The sequence below is a fragment of the Pristiophorus japonicus genome, chromosome 13 (genome assembly GCF_044704955.1).
Source record: "Pristiophorus japonicus isolate sPriJap1 chromosome 13, sPriJap1.hap1, whole genome shotgun sequence".
NCBI classification, from domain to species: domain Eukaryota; kingdom Metazoa; phylum Chordata; class Chondrichthyes; family Pristiophoridae; genus Pristiophorus; species Pristiophorus japonicus.
In genome coordinates this window covers 196,250,049-196,265,712 of record NC_091989.1, presented here as the reverse complement: position 1 = coordinate 196,265,712, position 15,664 = coordinate 196,250,049, and the positions used below count along the sequence as shown (strand labels likewise).

Here is a 15,664-nt window from a genome sequence, read left to right as displayed (position 1 = left end):
GTTTGTGTCCTCCTCACAATTGGCTTTCCCACCCATCTTTGTATCATCAGCAAATTTGGCTACATTACACTCGGTCCCTTCATCCAAGTCATTAATATAGATTGTAAATAGTTGAGGCCCCAGCACCGATCCCTGTGGCACACCACTAGTTACTGTTTGCCAATCAGAAAGTGACCCATTTATCCCGACTCTCTGTTTTCTGTTAGTTAGCCAATCCTTTATCCATGCTAATATATTACTCCCATAAACTTTTATCTTGTGCAGTAATCTTTTATGTGGCACTTTATCGAATGCTTTCTGGAAATCCAAATACACCACATCCATTAGTTCCCCCTTATCCACCCTGCTCCTTACATCCTCAAAGAACTCCAGCAAATTTGTCAAACATGATTTCCCTTCCATAAAACCATGCTGACTCTGCTTGATTGAATTATGCTTTTCCAAATGTCCCGCTACTGCTTCCTTAATAATGGACTGCAGCATTTTCCCAATGACAGATGTTAGGCTAACTGGTCCATAGTTTCCTGCTTTTTGTCTGCCTCCTTTTTTAAATAGGGACGTTACATTTGAGGTTTTTTCCAATCCGCTGGGACCGCCCCAGTATCCAGGGAATTTTGGTAGATTACAACCAATGCATCCACTATCTCCACAACCTCTTCTTTTAAGACCCTAGGATGTAAGCCATCAGGTCCAGGGAACTTGTCCACCTTTAGTCCCATTATTTTACTGAGTACTACTTCTTTAGTGATAGTGATTGTATTAAGGTCTTCCCTCCCTATAGCCCCTTGATTATCCCCTATTGGGATGTTTTTAGTATCTTCTATTGTGAAGACCGATACAAAATATTTGTTCCACGTCTCTGCCATTTCCCTGTTCTTCATTATTAATTCCCCAGTCTCATCCTCTAGAGGACCAATATTTACTTTAGCCACTCTTTTCCTTTTTATGTACCTGTGGAAACTCTTACCATCTGTTTTTATATTCCATGCTAGTTTGCTTTCATAATATATCTTCTCTATCATTTTTTTTTATCGTTCTTTGCTGGCTTTTGAAAGTTTCTCAATCCTCTGGCCTCCTACTAGTCTTGGCCACATTGTATGCCCTTGTTTTCACTTTGATACCATCCCTTATTTCCTTAGTTAGCCATGGATGGTTATCCCTTCTCTTAGTCTTTCCTTCTCATTGGGATATATTTATGTTGAGAGTTATGAAATAGCTCCTTAAATGTCTGCCATTGCTCTTCAACCGTCCCACTCTGTAATCTATTTTTCCAGTCCACTTTAGCCAACTCTGCCATCATACCTTTGTAGTCTCCTTTATTTAAGCTTAAGACACGGTTTGAGATCCAGCTTTCTCACCCTCCAACTGAATTTGAAATTCAACCATGTTATGGTCACTCATTCCTAGAGGATCCTTTACTCAGAGATCATTTATTAATCCTGTCTCATTACACAGGACCGGATCTAACATCGCCTGCTCCCTGGTTGGTTCTGCAATGTACTGTTCAAAGGCTAACGGGTGGCTAAGTGCTTAACGTCAGCGGCGACCAGGTTCCTCGGCTCACTGTAAATTTCGTTGTGCGGTGGGGAGCGGCACCAAGTGGTGACATCATCGAGCGTGCAGCGCCCCCTTGCCGCTACCGCTGCGAAATTAGGTAAGTACGGTGGCCTTACTGGCAGGCGTTAGTACCGCCTGGAAAAGTTGGCGGTACATTGGGGATCCTGTGGCGGTAGTATCCAGGGATCAAGGTAAGTGGTTATGCTTATTTTCTTTAGCGTTTATAATAATAACTTTTGTTTATATAGTATTTATTTATTTATATATTAATGGGATCAGTGGGGAAGTGTGGGGAAGGGTGAGGGAAATTGTCGGAAACCTTTTTTTTTCCTAATTTTTTTCATCTCGCATGCCGACAGCCGACCGTGGGAAAATTTAGTCGGCCTCCTGAGCTGCCGCTCTGTTGGTGCCCGAGGACAAGTGTGCAATGCCCCTTTTAGCGCTACTCTCTCACCTTTGGGCGGCAAAACTGAATTTTGCCATTTGAGGTGGCACCTACTGCCTGCCGTTAAAATCAGCACTCAGCCGCTGTCACCACCTCAAAAACTGCGGAACCGAATTTCGATCCCACAGAAGAATAATCATGGGAGATTTTAACTACCCACAAATAAACCGGCAAGAAGAGACAGGTAAAGGAGAAACGGTAATGGAGTTTTTAAACAGTGTATTCAAGACTCCTTTCTTACCCAGTACATAAAAAGCCTAACAAGGGACAATCACTACTGGATCTAGTAATGAGAAATGAACCAGAGCAGATAAGGAAAGTAAGCATTGGGGAACATCGAAGCAATAACGATCACAACATAATAAGATTTAAAATAATGGTGGAGAAAGACACAAGTAAGACTGTTTTTCACAATTACATAAACCATTTGGACTCGGGAATCCGAAGTACAATCTCAAAATTTGGGGAAGGCATTATAGTTAATACTGAGGAAGCGTTCAACAAAATACAAGATGACATTAATAAACTTTCTAATGAATTTCAATGTAGAGAAGTGTCAGTTTTTTATTTGTCCTGGGATGTAGGCATCACTGGTAAGGCAAGCATTTATTGCCCATCCCTAATTGCCCTTGAGAAGGTGGTGGTGAGCCGCCTTCTTGAACCACTGCAGACCATGTGGTGAAGGTGCTCCCACAATGCTATTAGGAGGGAGTGCCAGGATTTTGACCCAGTGACGATAAAGGAACCGCAATTCATTTCCAAGTCAGGATGGTGTGTGATTTGGAGGGGAACCTGCAGATGGTGGCGTTCCCATGCGCCTGCTGCCCTTGTCCTTCTAGGTAATAGAGGTCGTGGGTGTGGGAGGTGTTGCCGAAAAAGCCTTGACGAGTTGCTCCAGTGCATCTTGTAGATGGTACACACTGCAGCCATGGTGTGCCGGTGGTGCAGGGAGTGAACGTTTAAGGTGGTGGATGGGGTGCCAATCAAGCGGGCTGCTTTGCCCTGGATGGTGTCAAGTTTCTTGAGCGTTGTTGGAGCTGCACTCGTCCAGGCAAGTGGAGAGTATTCTATCACACTTCTGACTTGTGCCTTGTAAATGGTGGAAAGGCTTTGGGGAGTCAGGAGGTGAGACACTCATCGCAGAATACCCAACCTCCAACCTGCTCTTGTAGCCACAGTATTTATGTGGCTGGTCCAGTTAAGTTTCTGGTCAATGGTGACCTCCTCGGATGTTGATGGTGGGGATTCAGTGATGGTAATGCAGTTGAATGACAAGGGGCGGTGGTTAGACTCTCGCTTGTTGGAGATAGTCATTGCCTGGCACTTGGGTTGAAAGGAAGAGTATGAAGGCCACACACTGCTTGGACAATAAGAGTCGAAATGGGGAAGAGGAGCAGAGGGATCTGGGGGTACAGATACACAAATCACAAAAGTAGTGAGGCAGATCAATAAGGCCATAAAAAAGCAAACAAAGCACTGGGGTTCATTTCTAGAGGGATGGAATTGAAAAGCAGAGAAGTTATGTTAAACTTGTATAGAACCTTGGTGAGACCACACTTGGAGTACTGTGCACAGTTCTGGTCTCCATTTTATAAAAAGGATTGGGACTAATTGGATTGCTCTTCGAAAGAGCCAGCACAGACTTGATGGGCTGAATGACCCTTTCTGTGCTGTACGATTCTATGATTCTATGATATAGAGGCACTGGAGAAGATTAAAAAATGATGTGCAAGGATGTTCCCAGAAATGAGAGCTTGCAGCCATCAGGAAAGATTAAACAGGTTGGGGCTCTTTTCTCTAGAAAAGAGAAGGTCGAGGGGGGCAGTGAGGGGTGACGTGATAGATTATGAAAAGGTTTGATAGGTTAGACATAGAGAAAATGTTTCCACTTGTGGGAGAGTCCAAAACTAAAGGCCATAAATTTAAGATAGTCACTAATATATTCAATAGGGAATTCAGAGGAAAGTTATTTACCCAGGAGTGGTGAGAATGTTGAACGCGCTACCACAGGGAGTGGTTGAGGTGAATAGCATAGATGTATCTAAGAGGAAACTATGAGGGAGAAAGGAATAGAAGGATATGTTGATAGGTTGAGATGAAGTAGGGTGGGTGGAGGCTCGTGTGGAGCAGAAACGTTGGCATCGACCAGTTGGGCCGAATGGCCTGTTTCTGTGCTGTAAACTTGATGTAATGCTATCTAAGTGCAGCATAACAGAACCAAACACCACATCCAGTCACCAACAGATGCACTGCACAGATACACTCACTGTGCACATGCAAAGCTCTGAATACTAGTTAGAACTATCTAATTTAGTTATCCATAAGGTGAAAATGGCTCTGACAATGTTGGACGAGTGACAGCATATGCCAGCCTCTGCACACCATATCTGTGCAGCCCACAGCCTGACTGTGAGCTCATGCTGCCCATACCTTAGTCTCTCTACTGTTCCCTTCAGCAATGACAGTGTAAGAAGAATGGTTCCTTGTGGAGTTTTCCATTGCAATGCGCACCTCCACTCCTGGCAGTGGGTTCCCAACAGCCCCTAGATACAAAACAAGCACTCAGTGATAGACAGAGAAACCCCTGTAAATACCCCTCCCCACAAACAAGAGGCAGACAAGACTTCTCCTCCAGCATTCCTGAACTGGCCTGGTTAGACACCGGACAACACCACCTGCTCCAGTACATCAGTGTTTAGTCAGAGTTTGGCAGGTTTTCTGCCTGATCTCATTTGTTGTGTCTGTTTATTGAACCACTCAGCTAACTGGGTGACAGCCATTATCAGAGCAGCAGAGCAGCCCAGACCCAGAAACCAGGTGGAGAAGTGTGAAGGAAGTGCCACAACTGATGTCACAGGTTAGATCAGTGCAGCCTGAGCTGGGTCTTGTCACAAGCCAATACAATACGTTGTAGAGTTTGATTTTTCATTGCATATCTCTCCATTTGCAGCCTCTCAAATCACCTGCATTCTTATATAGTCCGATTAAAAGCAGGACTGATTAATGAGTGATAGTCTCACTTCATACAGGAAAATACCAAATCTCAGCCTCTTGAACCCAGAAGGGAGGGTGTTTTATTCAAGCGTTAATTCAGTGACGGCAATCACTCCCTTCAAACCTCATCAGATACTTGCACATCACAAACTCCACCTGAAGCTGCAAGAAAACAGCTTGCTGACTTTACACAATTAAGCTGAGCGCCAGTGCAAAGGAGGCAGCTTTGTGCAGAATAAAGATTGTACTGAGGAGCCTGGGCCAGGTGTGGTGAAAGAAATTTACATCTGGAAACTGAATGGGGGGCATTCCTAATCTCTCCTCATTTGGCTCGGTGTCGAGTTCTGTCTGATTACACCCTGTGAAACAGTTTGGGACATTGTACTATGTTAAAGGCACTATATACATGCAAGTTGGTGTTTCTGACTCTACCCATACAGTAGTAGACCCTGGATAAGCTCCCGATCTGCCTGATAGCAGTTTGATGAGCGGTCACTACTTGTTAACGTATTTAATTGCTGGACTGGCTCCGGCTTGCGTCAGACAAGATACGTTGAATGCTGTTTTGGGTGGTGGCACCTCGGAGGGACATACAGGCGAGATGTTGGGACCTCGAGCACCTGGGCTGTCAACGGCACAACGAGTCTTCTCTGTACGGCCTATTAGCAAACCAGTCAGATCGCCATCTAAATCCCCAATTAAAAGAACTGAATGGGTCCAGTGAGGCATGCACAACACATGAATAATTCATCCTTGATCGCTGCTGCTACCAAGGTGATAGGAGGTTAAAAAAAGAACAAGAAAAATAAACCGGAGTTAGCAAACATGCAGAGCACCAATGGATTAAAGGACCTCAATAAAGCCTTTAAACTATTAACAGCTGCAAGCACATCACTGCATCTTCAGGAGGACCACTATTTGAAGGGGCTGCTCCTGAAATTCTGGCTGCACTTCAGTCCCACTCTCCTGATCTTTGGGCACCCTGTGCGGAGGGGAGCGGGTAGGTCCGAAGGCCTCCTCGTAGGACTGCTCCTGGGCACGGCCAAGGGTGCCATCAGCCGGTCCAGGCAGCGGACGGTCGAGGGGGTCGTTCAACCTGACTGCCTGCCTCTCTTCCGCTCTTACATCCGGTCCAGGGTGTCCTTGGAGATGGAGCACGCGGTGTCCACCGGTACGCTCGCGGCCTTCCGCGAGAGGTGGGCACCGGAGGGACTGGAGTGCATCATCACGCCCGGCAACCAAATTTTAATTTGATTTTACGTTTTAAAGTTAATTTGTTTTAATTGCCGGTGCTTTTAGTGTCCCCTTCCCTTTTATAGGGGGCACTGGGGAAAAATTGTGATTTTAGTGCCCAAAAAAAAAAAAAAAAAAAAAGAAAAAACACAAAAAAAAACAAAAAAGGGGGGAAAAAAAGGGCCTTGTAAATGTCTGGAGTGTCACCCAGGTCGGGTGGCACCGTTTAATGTCTTTATGTTTTGCAGGTAAACTCAAAAGAGTTTCAGGAGGAGGAACCTGCATCAATCTTGCAATCTAAATGGGGCCAATTCCCAATGGGATTGTGGGAGTGGTGTCACGGCTGTGACACTGGTCTCCGCCTGGGGAAGGGGGAGTTAGCAGCAGCATCCCGTGCGCGGAGGTTGAGAGCGATAAATTTATCTCTCCTCTCAATGGGCCCAAGTTTCCACATGATTTGCGCCTGATTTTTAGGAGCAACTGGTGGAGAACGGACTATCTTAGAAATCGCAATTCTCCACATTTTTTTTTCTACAGTTCTAGTGAGGTAGAACAGTTCTACTTTGGAACAGAATTTTTTCTTCAAAAGGGGGCGTGTCCGGTCACTGACGCCTGATTTGAAAGTTTCCACAGTGAAAACGTACTCCAAACTAAAGTAGAATGGAGCAAGTGAAGATTTTTGTAGAACTGAAAAAACCTGTTCTACACATTAAAAAATCAGGCGCAGGTTACAAATGAGGCGTCCAGAACGAGGTGGGGGGGGGGGGGGGAAGGGAAGTCATTAAATTCTATAATAAATCCTTATTTATACTTATACAAATATTATATAAATAAATCCAACCTGAATAAACATTTATAAGCAAAGAAAAGATTAAATAAACCATCTTCCTAACTGTGTGAAAGTGCTTCAGCCAGGGAGAATTCTGCAGCCGTTCGTGCCGCTGAGCGGGAGGGAGGGGGGGGGGAGGAGAAAGCCGTTCGTGCCGCTGAGCGGAAGGTGGGGGGGGGGGAGGAGAAAGCGGTTTGTTGCCGTGGAGAGAGGGGAGGGAGGGGAAGGAGACAGCGGCTTGTTGCCGCGGAGGGGAGGGAGGGGAAGGAGACAGCGGCTTGTTGCCGTGGATGGAGGGGAGGGAGGGGAAGGAGACAGCGACTTGTTCCCGTGGAGAGAGGGGAGGGAGGGGAAGGAGACAGCGACTTGTTGCCGTGGAGAGAGGGGAGGGAGGGGAAGGAGACAGCGACTTGTTCCCGTGGAGAGAGGGGAGGGAGGGGAAGGAGACAGCGGCTTGTTCCCGTGGAGAGAGGGGAGGGAGGGGAAGGAGACAGCGGCTTGTTGCCGCGGAGGGGAGGGAGGGGAAGGAGACAGCGGCTTGTTGCCGCGGAGGGGAGGGAGGGGAAGGAGACAGCGGCTTGTTGCCGCGGAGGGGAGGGAGGGGAAGGAGACAGCGGTTTGTTGCCGCGCAGGGGAGGGGAGGGAGGGGAAGGAGACAGTGAGAAGGGAAGCCTCAGTGCTGATGGCAATGTGATTTTATTAAAAAATGTTCAAAAATTAAACAGCTACAAAGAACTACAAAAATGGCCGAGTACCAATGTTTTTTTTCACACTGAGCATGCGCGAACGCTCCAACGCGCACGCGCAGCGTTGCCGGCAGGAAAAAAACTAATTTAAATAGTACCCGCCCCCTCCCACTTACAAAATCGGCGCGAGTGTAGGCTCCGCCCCCCCTGGGCGCCGCGCCAAACAGACAAGGAGCTGCAAAGCGCTCGAGAATAGCGCGTTTTTTTTCTGGCGCCGTTTTAGGCGCGAAAAACGGGCGCCCAGCTCGGAGGGGCGCCCGTTTTTTATCCTGTGGAAACTTGGGCCCATTGTTTCATTCCTACTAGTCAAGAAGAAGCCATTTTCCCCAGCACGTGAATGTAATATAATAGAACAAGCTCAGCTTCTGTTTGACACGATGTAGGTTCACCTCCAGCACAATGTGCCACAGATTCAAAACAAATTGCCTGTTTCTTTCTGAGACAGCGCACACCCTGGGGGACCATGGACATATGGGAACCTTCTCACCATGACCACGGCTCTTGTGATCATTCATTTAGAATAAAAATCCACGGCAGCTCCATAGGGCACAGTTGGTCAAGGCAGCATGGGTCAGAGTCCGACAGACCAGGGGGCCTCCTGCTCTGTGCTGTTCGCTGATCTCAGCCAGACACTGACATTTTGGCCGTACATTTCAATCGGCCTCAATGCCACTGAATGAAGGAGGAAAGAATCGGCTCGTGGGCCCTGGTGGAGAATGCGTGTATGAATGTCAGGCAAGGATAGGGTCAAGCTCAGCTGGGATATCCCCTATTTAAACAACTTGCCAACATTCATGGTTTAGTCTCACACATGAAGAATGTAACTTCTTTCAATGGCCCTTGGGGGAGGTACAGGAAGTTACACACAGAGTCTCACACAGAGAAACAGTGTCACTCTCATACGCACACAGTCTCTCACACACACAGTGAGGCACGCACACACACACACACACACACACACACAAAAACAGTCAAAAAAACAAGTCTCATACAAACACAGACATGCAGAGTCTCAGGCACACAGACAGTCTCTCACACACACACAGTCTCTCTCACACAATCTCTCACCACACAATGAGGCACACACACAAAAACAGTCAGACACACAAGTCTCTCACAAACACAGACATGCACAGTCTCAGACACATGCAGACACAAACATACAGCCACATAGACTGTCATACAGTCACATGCGCACACACATGTAGAGTCATACAGACACACACACACACAAAAATATTTTTCTAACAAACCTCCTGACAGACTTATCAAACAATTTCTGAAAATCCATAAAACTACATTTCTGCATTCCCTTTATCTATCCAATTGACTACTTGTTTGGAAAACTCTATTAAATCTGTCAAGCATGACTTGCTTTTAACAAATCTATGCTGAATGTCCTTGATTATCCTATACATCTCTAAATGCTCACTAATTGGTTCAAAAATTATGGATTCTAAAATTTTACTCATAACTAACATTGGCCGAACTAACTGGTCTATAGTTAGCTGGTGTATCGTTCTCCCCTTCCTTGACCAATTAATCATACTTTGGAAGTAAGGGTTGTAGATAAAATGCTGGCCAACACACCAAGAGAACTCCCTGCTCTTCCTCAAATTGTGTCATGGGATCTTTAACATCCACCTGAAAAGGCAGAAGGGGCCTGGATTTAATGTCTCATCCAGAGAAAGGAACCTGAGAATTGAGCAACTTGCATTTATATAGTGCCTTCAACGTAGTAAAACGTCCCAAGGCGGTCATATAGGATGTCATTAGTGACTCTGAAAAGGACCATTTCAGTGCCGTTTCAAACCTGATTGGAGAAATTCAAACATGGAGTTGTGGGAAAGATAGCCACGGATTAGGAAGGTGACATCACGTTCCTTTGGAAAGGGCATAACGGGAGGGAGGAGAAAAACTAAAGAAAGTTGCGAGTTCAGGGCGGCAGCTGAATGGATGGTCTCAATCTTAATGATAAAGAAGTCCATGAGCTCCTCGGACTTGTGAGAATGGAGGGGACAGGGAAGAGGGGTTTAAGAAGAGGGCTGGTAGTGGAGAAGAGAAGCTGTGGTTATCTTTGCATTCCAGGATGATCCTGGAGTTGTGAGCAGTTTTGGCAGAGGAGTTTTGCCATGATCTTGTTGAATGGCGGAGCAGGCTCGAGGGGCTAGATGGCCTACTCCTGTTCCTAATTCTTATGTTCTTATGTAAGAACAGGACCCGATAGTGCTTTCTGTGATCCAGCCAGATCTGGGGGTGAATGGCCAAATAAATGTCCCGATATAAATGCTCACGTCTGCGACTTTCGGACTTGAGGGATTGCAGACGAGGGATGTACCAGAGTTAATGACCAGGGTGGGAAAGAGTAAGGGTTTTACTGGGGGCAATGGCACCAAAGGTTGAGGCGAAGGTGTGATTGAGCAGATCGGTGGCGACAGAAATATTATGGTGAATGGAGGGCCAAAGAAAGGCTGGAGAGTTGGGAGTTTCTAAGTTGGGGAGAGCTTTTTCGAGCGGCGGATGCAGAAGGAAGTGGGGTTTGAAGGGGGATGTCAGTACCGCAGTGGAGTGTCAGCCTGGATCAAGTGGTCAAGTCCTCGAGTGGGCCTCAACCACACAACCTTCTGACTCTGAGGCGAGAGTGCGACCGTTCAGACACGCTGACACGGTATGTTGACGGGATGCTGGAATATTTAGACTTTTTTTTGCTGGTTTACGGTTTGCAGTTGTTGAAACAATAAATTGAAGGATTGGTGTCAGCAGTGATCTCTTTGATGGGATCCTCGGCCAAATTCAAATGTCCTCGGATCAGCATTTTTTTCAATGTAAAAGCCAGCTCACCGTCTGCGTGGAATCCCTGGAGCGCTGTGCGACTGCGCAGCTTGAAGGGAACATTGCTCTCCCTGAAGGGAACTATTCACTTCAACAAATTTATGAGGACAGGTTGCAACGACTAGGCTTGTATTCCCTTGTGTATAAAAGATTAAGGGGGGATATCATCGAGGTGTGTAAGATGATTAAAGGATTTGATCAGGTCGATCGAGAGGAACTCTGGTGGGGGGAGTCCAGAACAAGGGGGCATAACCTTAAAATTAGAGCCAGGCCGTTCAGGGGTGATGTCAAAAAGCACTTCTTCACACAAAGGGCAGTGGGAATCTGGAACTCTCTCCCCCAAAAGTTGTTGAGTCTGGGGGTCAACTGAGAATTTCAAAACTGAGATTGATCAATTTTTGTTCAGCAAGTATATTAGGGGTTACAGGACCAAGGTGGGAGTTAAGAGACAGATCAGCCATGATCTAATTGAATGGCAGAACAGACTGAAGGTGCTGAATGGTCTATTCTTGTTCCTACGTTACTGTGTTCCGATGTAAACTTAGGAATAAATATGAAGTGCAAGGTAGTGCAAAAAGGAATTTATACTGAAAAATTCACCTGATAGATTCAATCTAGTTTCACAAATACACAGGTTATAGGGAAAACATGAAAGGTAACCAGGTGTGAGGGGTGATGTCAGGAAGCACTTTTTCACAGGGCAGAGACGGAGGTAACTCACAGGTGAGGGAGAGATCAGAGTGTCCGAGGGGCTGGGTCTGAGGAGACCCATGGGTGAAGGGGAGATCAGAGTGTCCGACAGAGCTGGGAGTAAGGGGGGAGGGGGGAGGGGGGAGGGGGAAAGGGAATCAGAGTGTTCAACAGGGCTGGGACTGGGGGGTGGGGGGGGGGGGCGAGAGATCAGAGTGTCTGATAGGGCTGGGACTGAGGGGGCAGGGGGAGATCAGAGTGTCCGACAGGACTGGAGGGGTGGGGGGGGAGATCAGAGTGTCTGATAGAGCTGGGACTGAGGGGAAGGGTGGGGGGGGGGGGGGGAATCAGAGTGTCTGATAGGGCTAGGACTCACACCCACGACTGCAGGGTAACAAACTAAGGTCCGATTGCTATGAACTGCTGAAACTATCCTTTCGTAATTTAAAATATCCTGGAGATTTGCTGCAACAGGATAAAAATGAGATATAGGGTGTGATTAATCGTTCAATAAATAACTATTTACTCATCCCTGCAAACTGTGAAAAGTAGTACCAGACACAGGGTCCACAGCAGACTGAGGAATTCGGCCCAGTGTGTATTTGCTGGCTTTCTGCTGAAACAATCCAAAACTAATCCCACTGCCCCACGCACTCCTGTCCTCAAATATTTATCCAATTTTCCCTTGAATGATGCAAGGGACTCTGCCTCAACCATTCCCTGTGGAAAAGCATTCCATGCTCCAACAGCCCTCTGAGTAAAGAAATATTTCCTATCCTCTCTCCTCACAAAGTGACAATCTCAAATTAATGCCCCCTCAGCACAGACTCCACAACCACTGCAAATAACTTTCCTGTTCATTCCATCAAAGCACTTCAGCATTCTAAAACCTGCCTACGGCCAATGGCTGCTTCTGCTAGTTCCTTAAACTGCAAGTATACACAGGACATGTGAATACTGTTGAGCAATGAGAGGCATTGTTTGGAAGCACCTAAGCAAGGTATAGGGGCATATTCCAGCGGGTAACACTCTTGTCTCTGACTCAGAAATCCAAGCTCTCAAGTCTCGCTCTAGCACTTGAGCATAAAATCCGGGCTGCCAGTGCAGTGCTCCCTCAGTACTGAGGGAGCACTGCACTGTGAGAGGGGCAGTACATGAGAACATATGAAATAGGAGCAGGAGTAGGCCATTTGGCCCCTCGAGCCTGCTCCGCCATTCAATAAGATCATTGCTGATCGGATCATGGACTCAGCTCCACTTACCCGCCCGCTCCCCATAACCCCCCTATCGCTCAAAAAACTGTCTATCCCCGCCTTAAATATATTCAATGACCCAGCCTCCACAGCTCTCTGGGGCAGAGAATTCCACAGATTTATAATCCTCAGAGAGAAATTTCTCCTCATCTCAGTTTTAAATGGGTGGCCCCTTATTCTGAGACTATGTCACCTAGTTTTAGTTTCCCCTATGAGTGCAAATATCCTCTCTGCATCCACCTTGTCGAGCCCCCTCTTTATCTTATATGTTTCAATAAGATCACATCTCATTCTTTTGAACTCCAATGTGTATAGGCCCAACCTACTCAACCTATCCTCATAAGTCAACGCCCTCATCTCCGGAATCAACCGAGTGAACCTTCTCTGAACAGACACCAATGCAAGTATCTCCTTCCTTAAATACGGAGACCAAAACTGTACGCAGTACTCCAGGTGTGGCCTCACCAATACCCTGTACAGTTGTAGCAGGACTTCTCTGCTTTTATACTCTATCCCCCTTGCAATAAAGGCCAACATCGCATTTGCCTTCCTGATCACTTGCTGTAGCTGCATATTAACTTTTTGTGTTTCATACACAAGGACCCCCAGGTCTCTCTGTTCTGAAGCACTTGGTAAGTTTTCTCCGATTAAATTATAATTTGCTTTTCTATTATTTCTGCCAAAGTGGATAACCTCACATTTTCCCACATTATACTCCATCTGCCAAATGTTTGCCCACTCACTGCCTGTCTATATCCCTTTGCAGGTTTTTTGTGTCCTCCTCACAATTTGCTTTCCCACCCATCTTTGTATCATCAGCAAATTTGGTCACATTACACTCGGTCCCTTCATCCAAGTCATTAATATAGATTGTAAATAGTTGAGGCCCCAGCACCGATCCCTGTGGCACCCCACTAATTACATTTTGCCAAACGGAAAATGACCCATTTATCCCGACTCTCTGTTTTCTGTTAGTTAGTCAATCCTCTATCCATGCTAATATATTACCCCCAACCCCGTGAACTTTTATCTTGTGTTGTAACCTTTTATGTGGCACCTTATCGAATTCCTTCTGGAAATCCAAATACATCACAGCCACTGGTCCCCCCTTATCCACCCTGCTCGTTACATCCTCAAAGAACTGCAGCAAATTTGTCAAACATGATTTCCCTTTCATAAAACCATGCTGACCCTGCTTGGCTGAATTATGCTTTTCCAAATGTCCCTCTACTGCTTCCTTAATGATGGACTCCAGCATTTTTCCAATGCCAGAAGTCAGGCTAACCGGTCTATAGTTTCCTGCTTTCTATCTACCACCTTTTTAAAATAGAGGCGTTACATTTGCCAATCGCTGGGACCTCCCAAGAATCCAGGGAATTTTGGTAGATTACAACCAATGCATCCACTATCTCTGCAGCCATTTATTTTAAGACCCTAGGATGCAAGCCATCAGATCCAGGGGACTTGTCCACCTTTAGTCCCATTATTTTACCGAGTACTACTTCTTTAGTGATAATGATTGTATTAAGTTCCTCCCTCCCTATAGCCCTTTGATTATCCACTATTGGGATGTTTTTAGTATCTTCTACTGTGAAGACCCCCCGATACAAAATATTTGTTCAAAGTCTCTGCCATTTCCCTGTTCCCCATTATTAATTCGCCAGTCTCAACCTCTAGGGGACCAATATTTACTTTAGCCACTCTTTTCCTTTTTATGCCTGTAGAAACTCTTACTATCTGTTTTTATATTTTGTGCTAGTTTACTTTCACAATCTATCTTCCCTCTATTATTTTTTTTGTTGTTTTTTGCTGGCTTTTAAAAGTTTCCCAAACCTCTGGCCTCCCATTAGTCTTGGACATATTGTATGCCCTTGTTTTCAATTTGATACCATCCCTTATTTCCGTAGATAGCCACGGATGGTTATCCTTTCTCTTACATCCTTTCCTTCTTATTGGGATATATTTTTGTTGAAAGTTATGAAATATCTCCTTAAATGTCTGCCACTGCTCTTCAACCGTCCCACTCTGTAATCTATTTTCCCAGTCTACTTTAGCCAACTCTGCCTTCATATCTTTGTAGTCTCCTTTATTTAAGCTTAGGACACTGGTTAGAGATCCAAATTTCTCACCCTCCAACTGTATTTGAAATTCAACCATGTTATGGTCACTCTCTCCTTGAGGATCCTTTACGAGGAGATTGTTTATTAATCCTGTCTTATTACACAGTACCAGATCTAAGATAGCCTGCTCCGTGGTTGGTTCCATAATGCACTGTTCAAGGAAACTATCCTAGATACACTCTATGAACTCTTCCTCAAGGCTACTGCGGCCAATTTGCTTTGTCCAAACAATATGAAGGTTAAAATCACCCATGATTATTTTTTTACAAGTTTCCTTGATTTCTTAATTTCTAATCCTTCCAACAGACTGTTAGGGGCCCTATAGACGACACCCACCAACGACTTTTTCCCCTTATCATTCCTTATTTCCACCCAAATTGATTCAACATCTTGATCTTCTGAACCAATATCGTTTCTCACTAACACATTGATCTCATCCTTTATTAACAGAGCTACCCCACCTCCTTTTCCTTTCTGTCTGTCCTTCCGAATTATCAAATATCCCTGAATATTTAGGTCGCCTTGCAACCAGATCATGCCCATTTGAATCTATTTGTGCTGTCAACTCATCTATTTTGTTATGAATGCTGCGTGCATTCAGAGATTGTTTTTTTTACCCTTTTTTCCTGCTTTGACCCCACTTTCTCATTCACTTTTATGTTTTTCATTCTGTCCCTTCCTGTCATGCTCTGGTTTTATTTCCTTCAGTGCTACCCTGCTCTGTTGCCTTCTCCTTATTCTTTGACTTCTTAAATTTTCACTCAGCTGAACCTACCCCCCCCCCCACCCCCCCCACCCCCCACTATTTAGTTTAAAGCCCTCTCGACAGCCCTAGTTATTTTATTCGCTAGGACCCTAATCCCAGCACGGTCTAAGTGGAGTCCATCACAACAGAACAGCTCCCTCTTACCCCAGTACTGGTGCCAGTGCCCCACGAACCAAAAGCCATTTCTCCCACACCAGTC

The 15,664-nt window shown here is 45.7% G+C and overlaps 1 protein-coding gene across 2 annotated transcripts in view; it reads right to left on the bottom strand.

Annotated features, from left to right (window-relative positions):
• Positions 1-15,664, bottom strand: part of acsf3 (acyl-CoA synthetase family member 3) — a 103,456-nt gene that overhangs the window by 45,712 nt on the left and 42,080 nt on the right. For both annotated transcript variants that reach the window (XM_070898361.1, XM_070898362.1), the window contains exon 6: positions 4,433-4,545. In XM_070898361.1, coding sequence (XP_070754462.1) covers positions 4,433-4,545 — 113 coding nt within the window. The remainder of the gene's footprint in view (positions 1-4,432; positions 4,546-15,664) is intronic.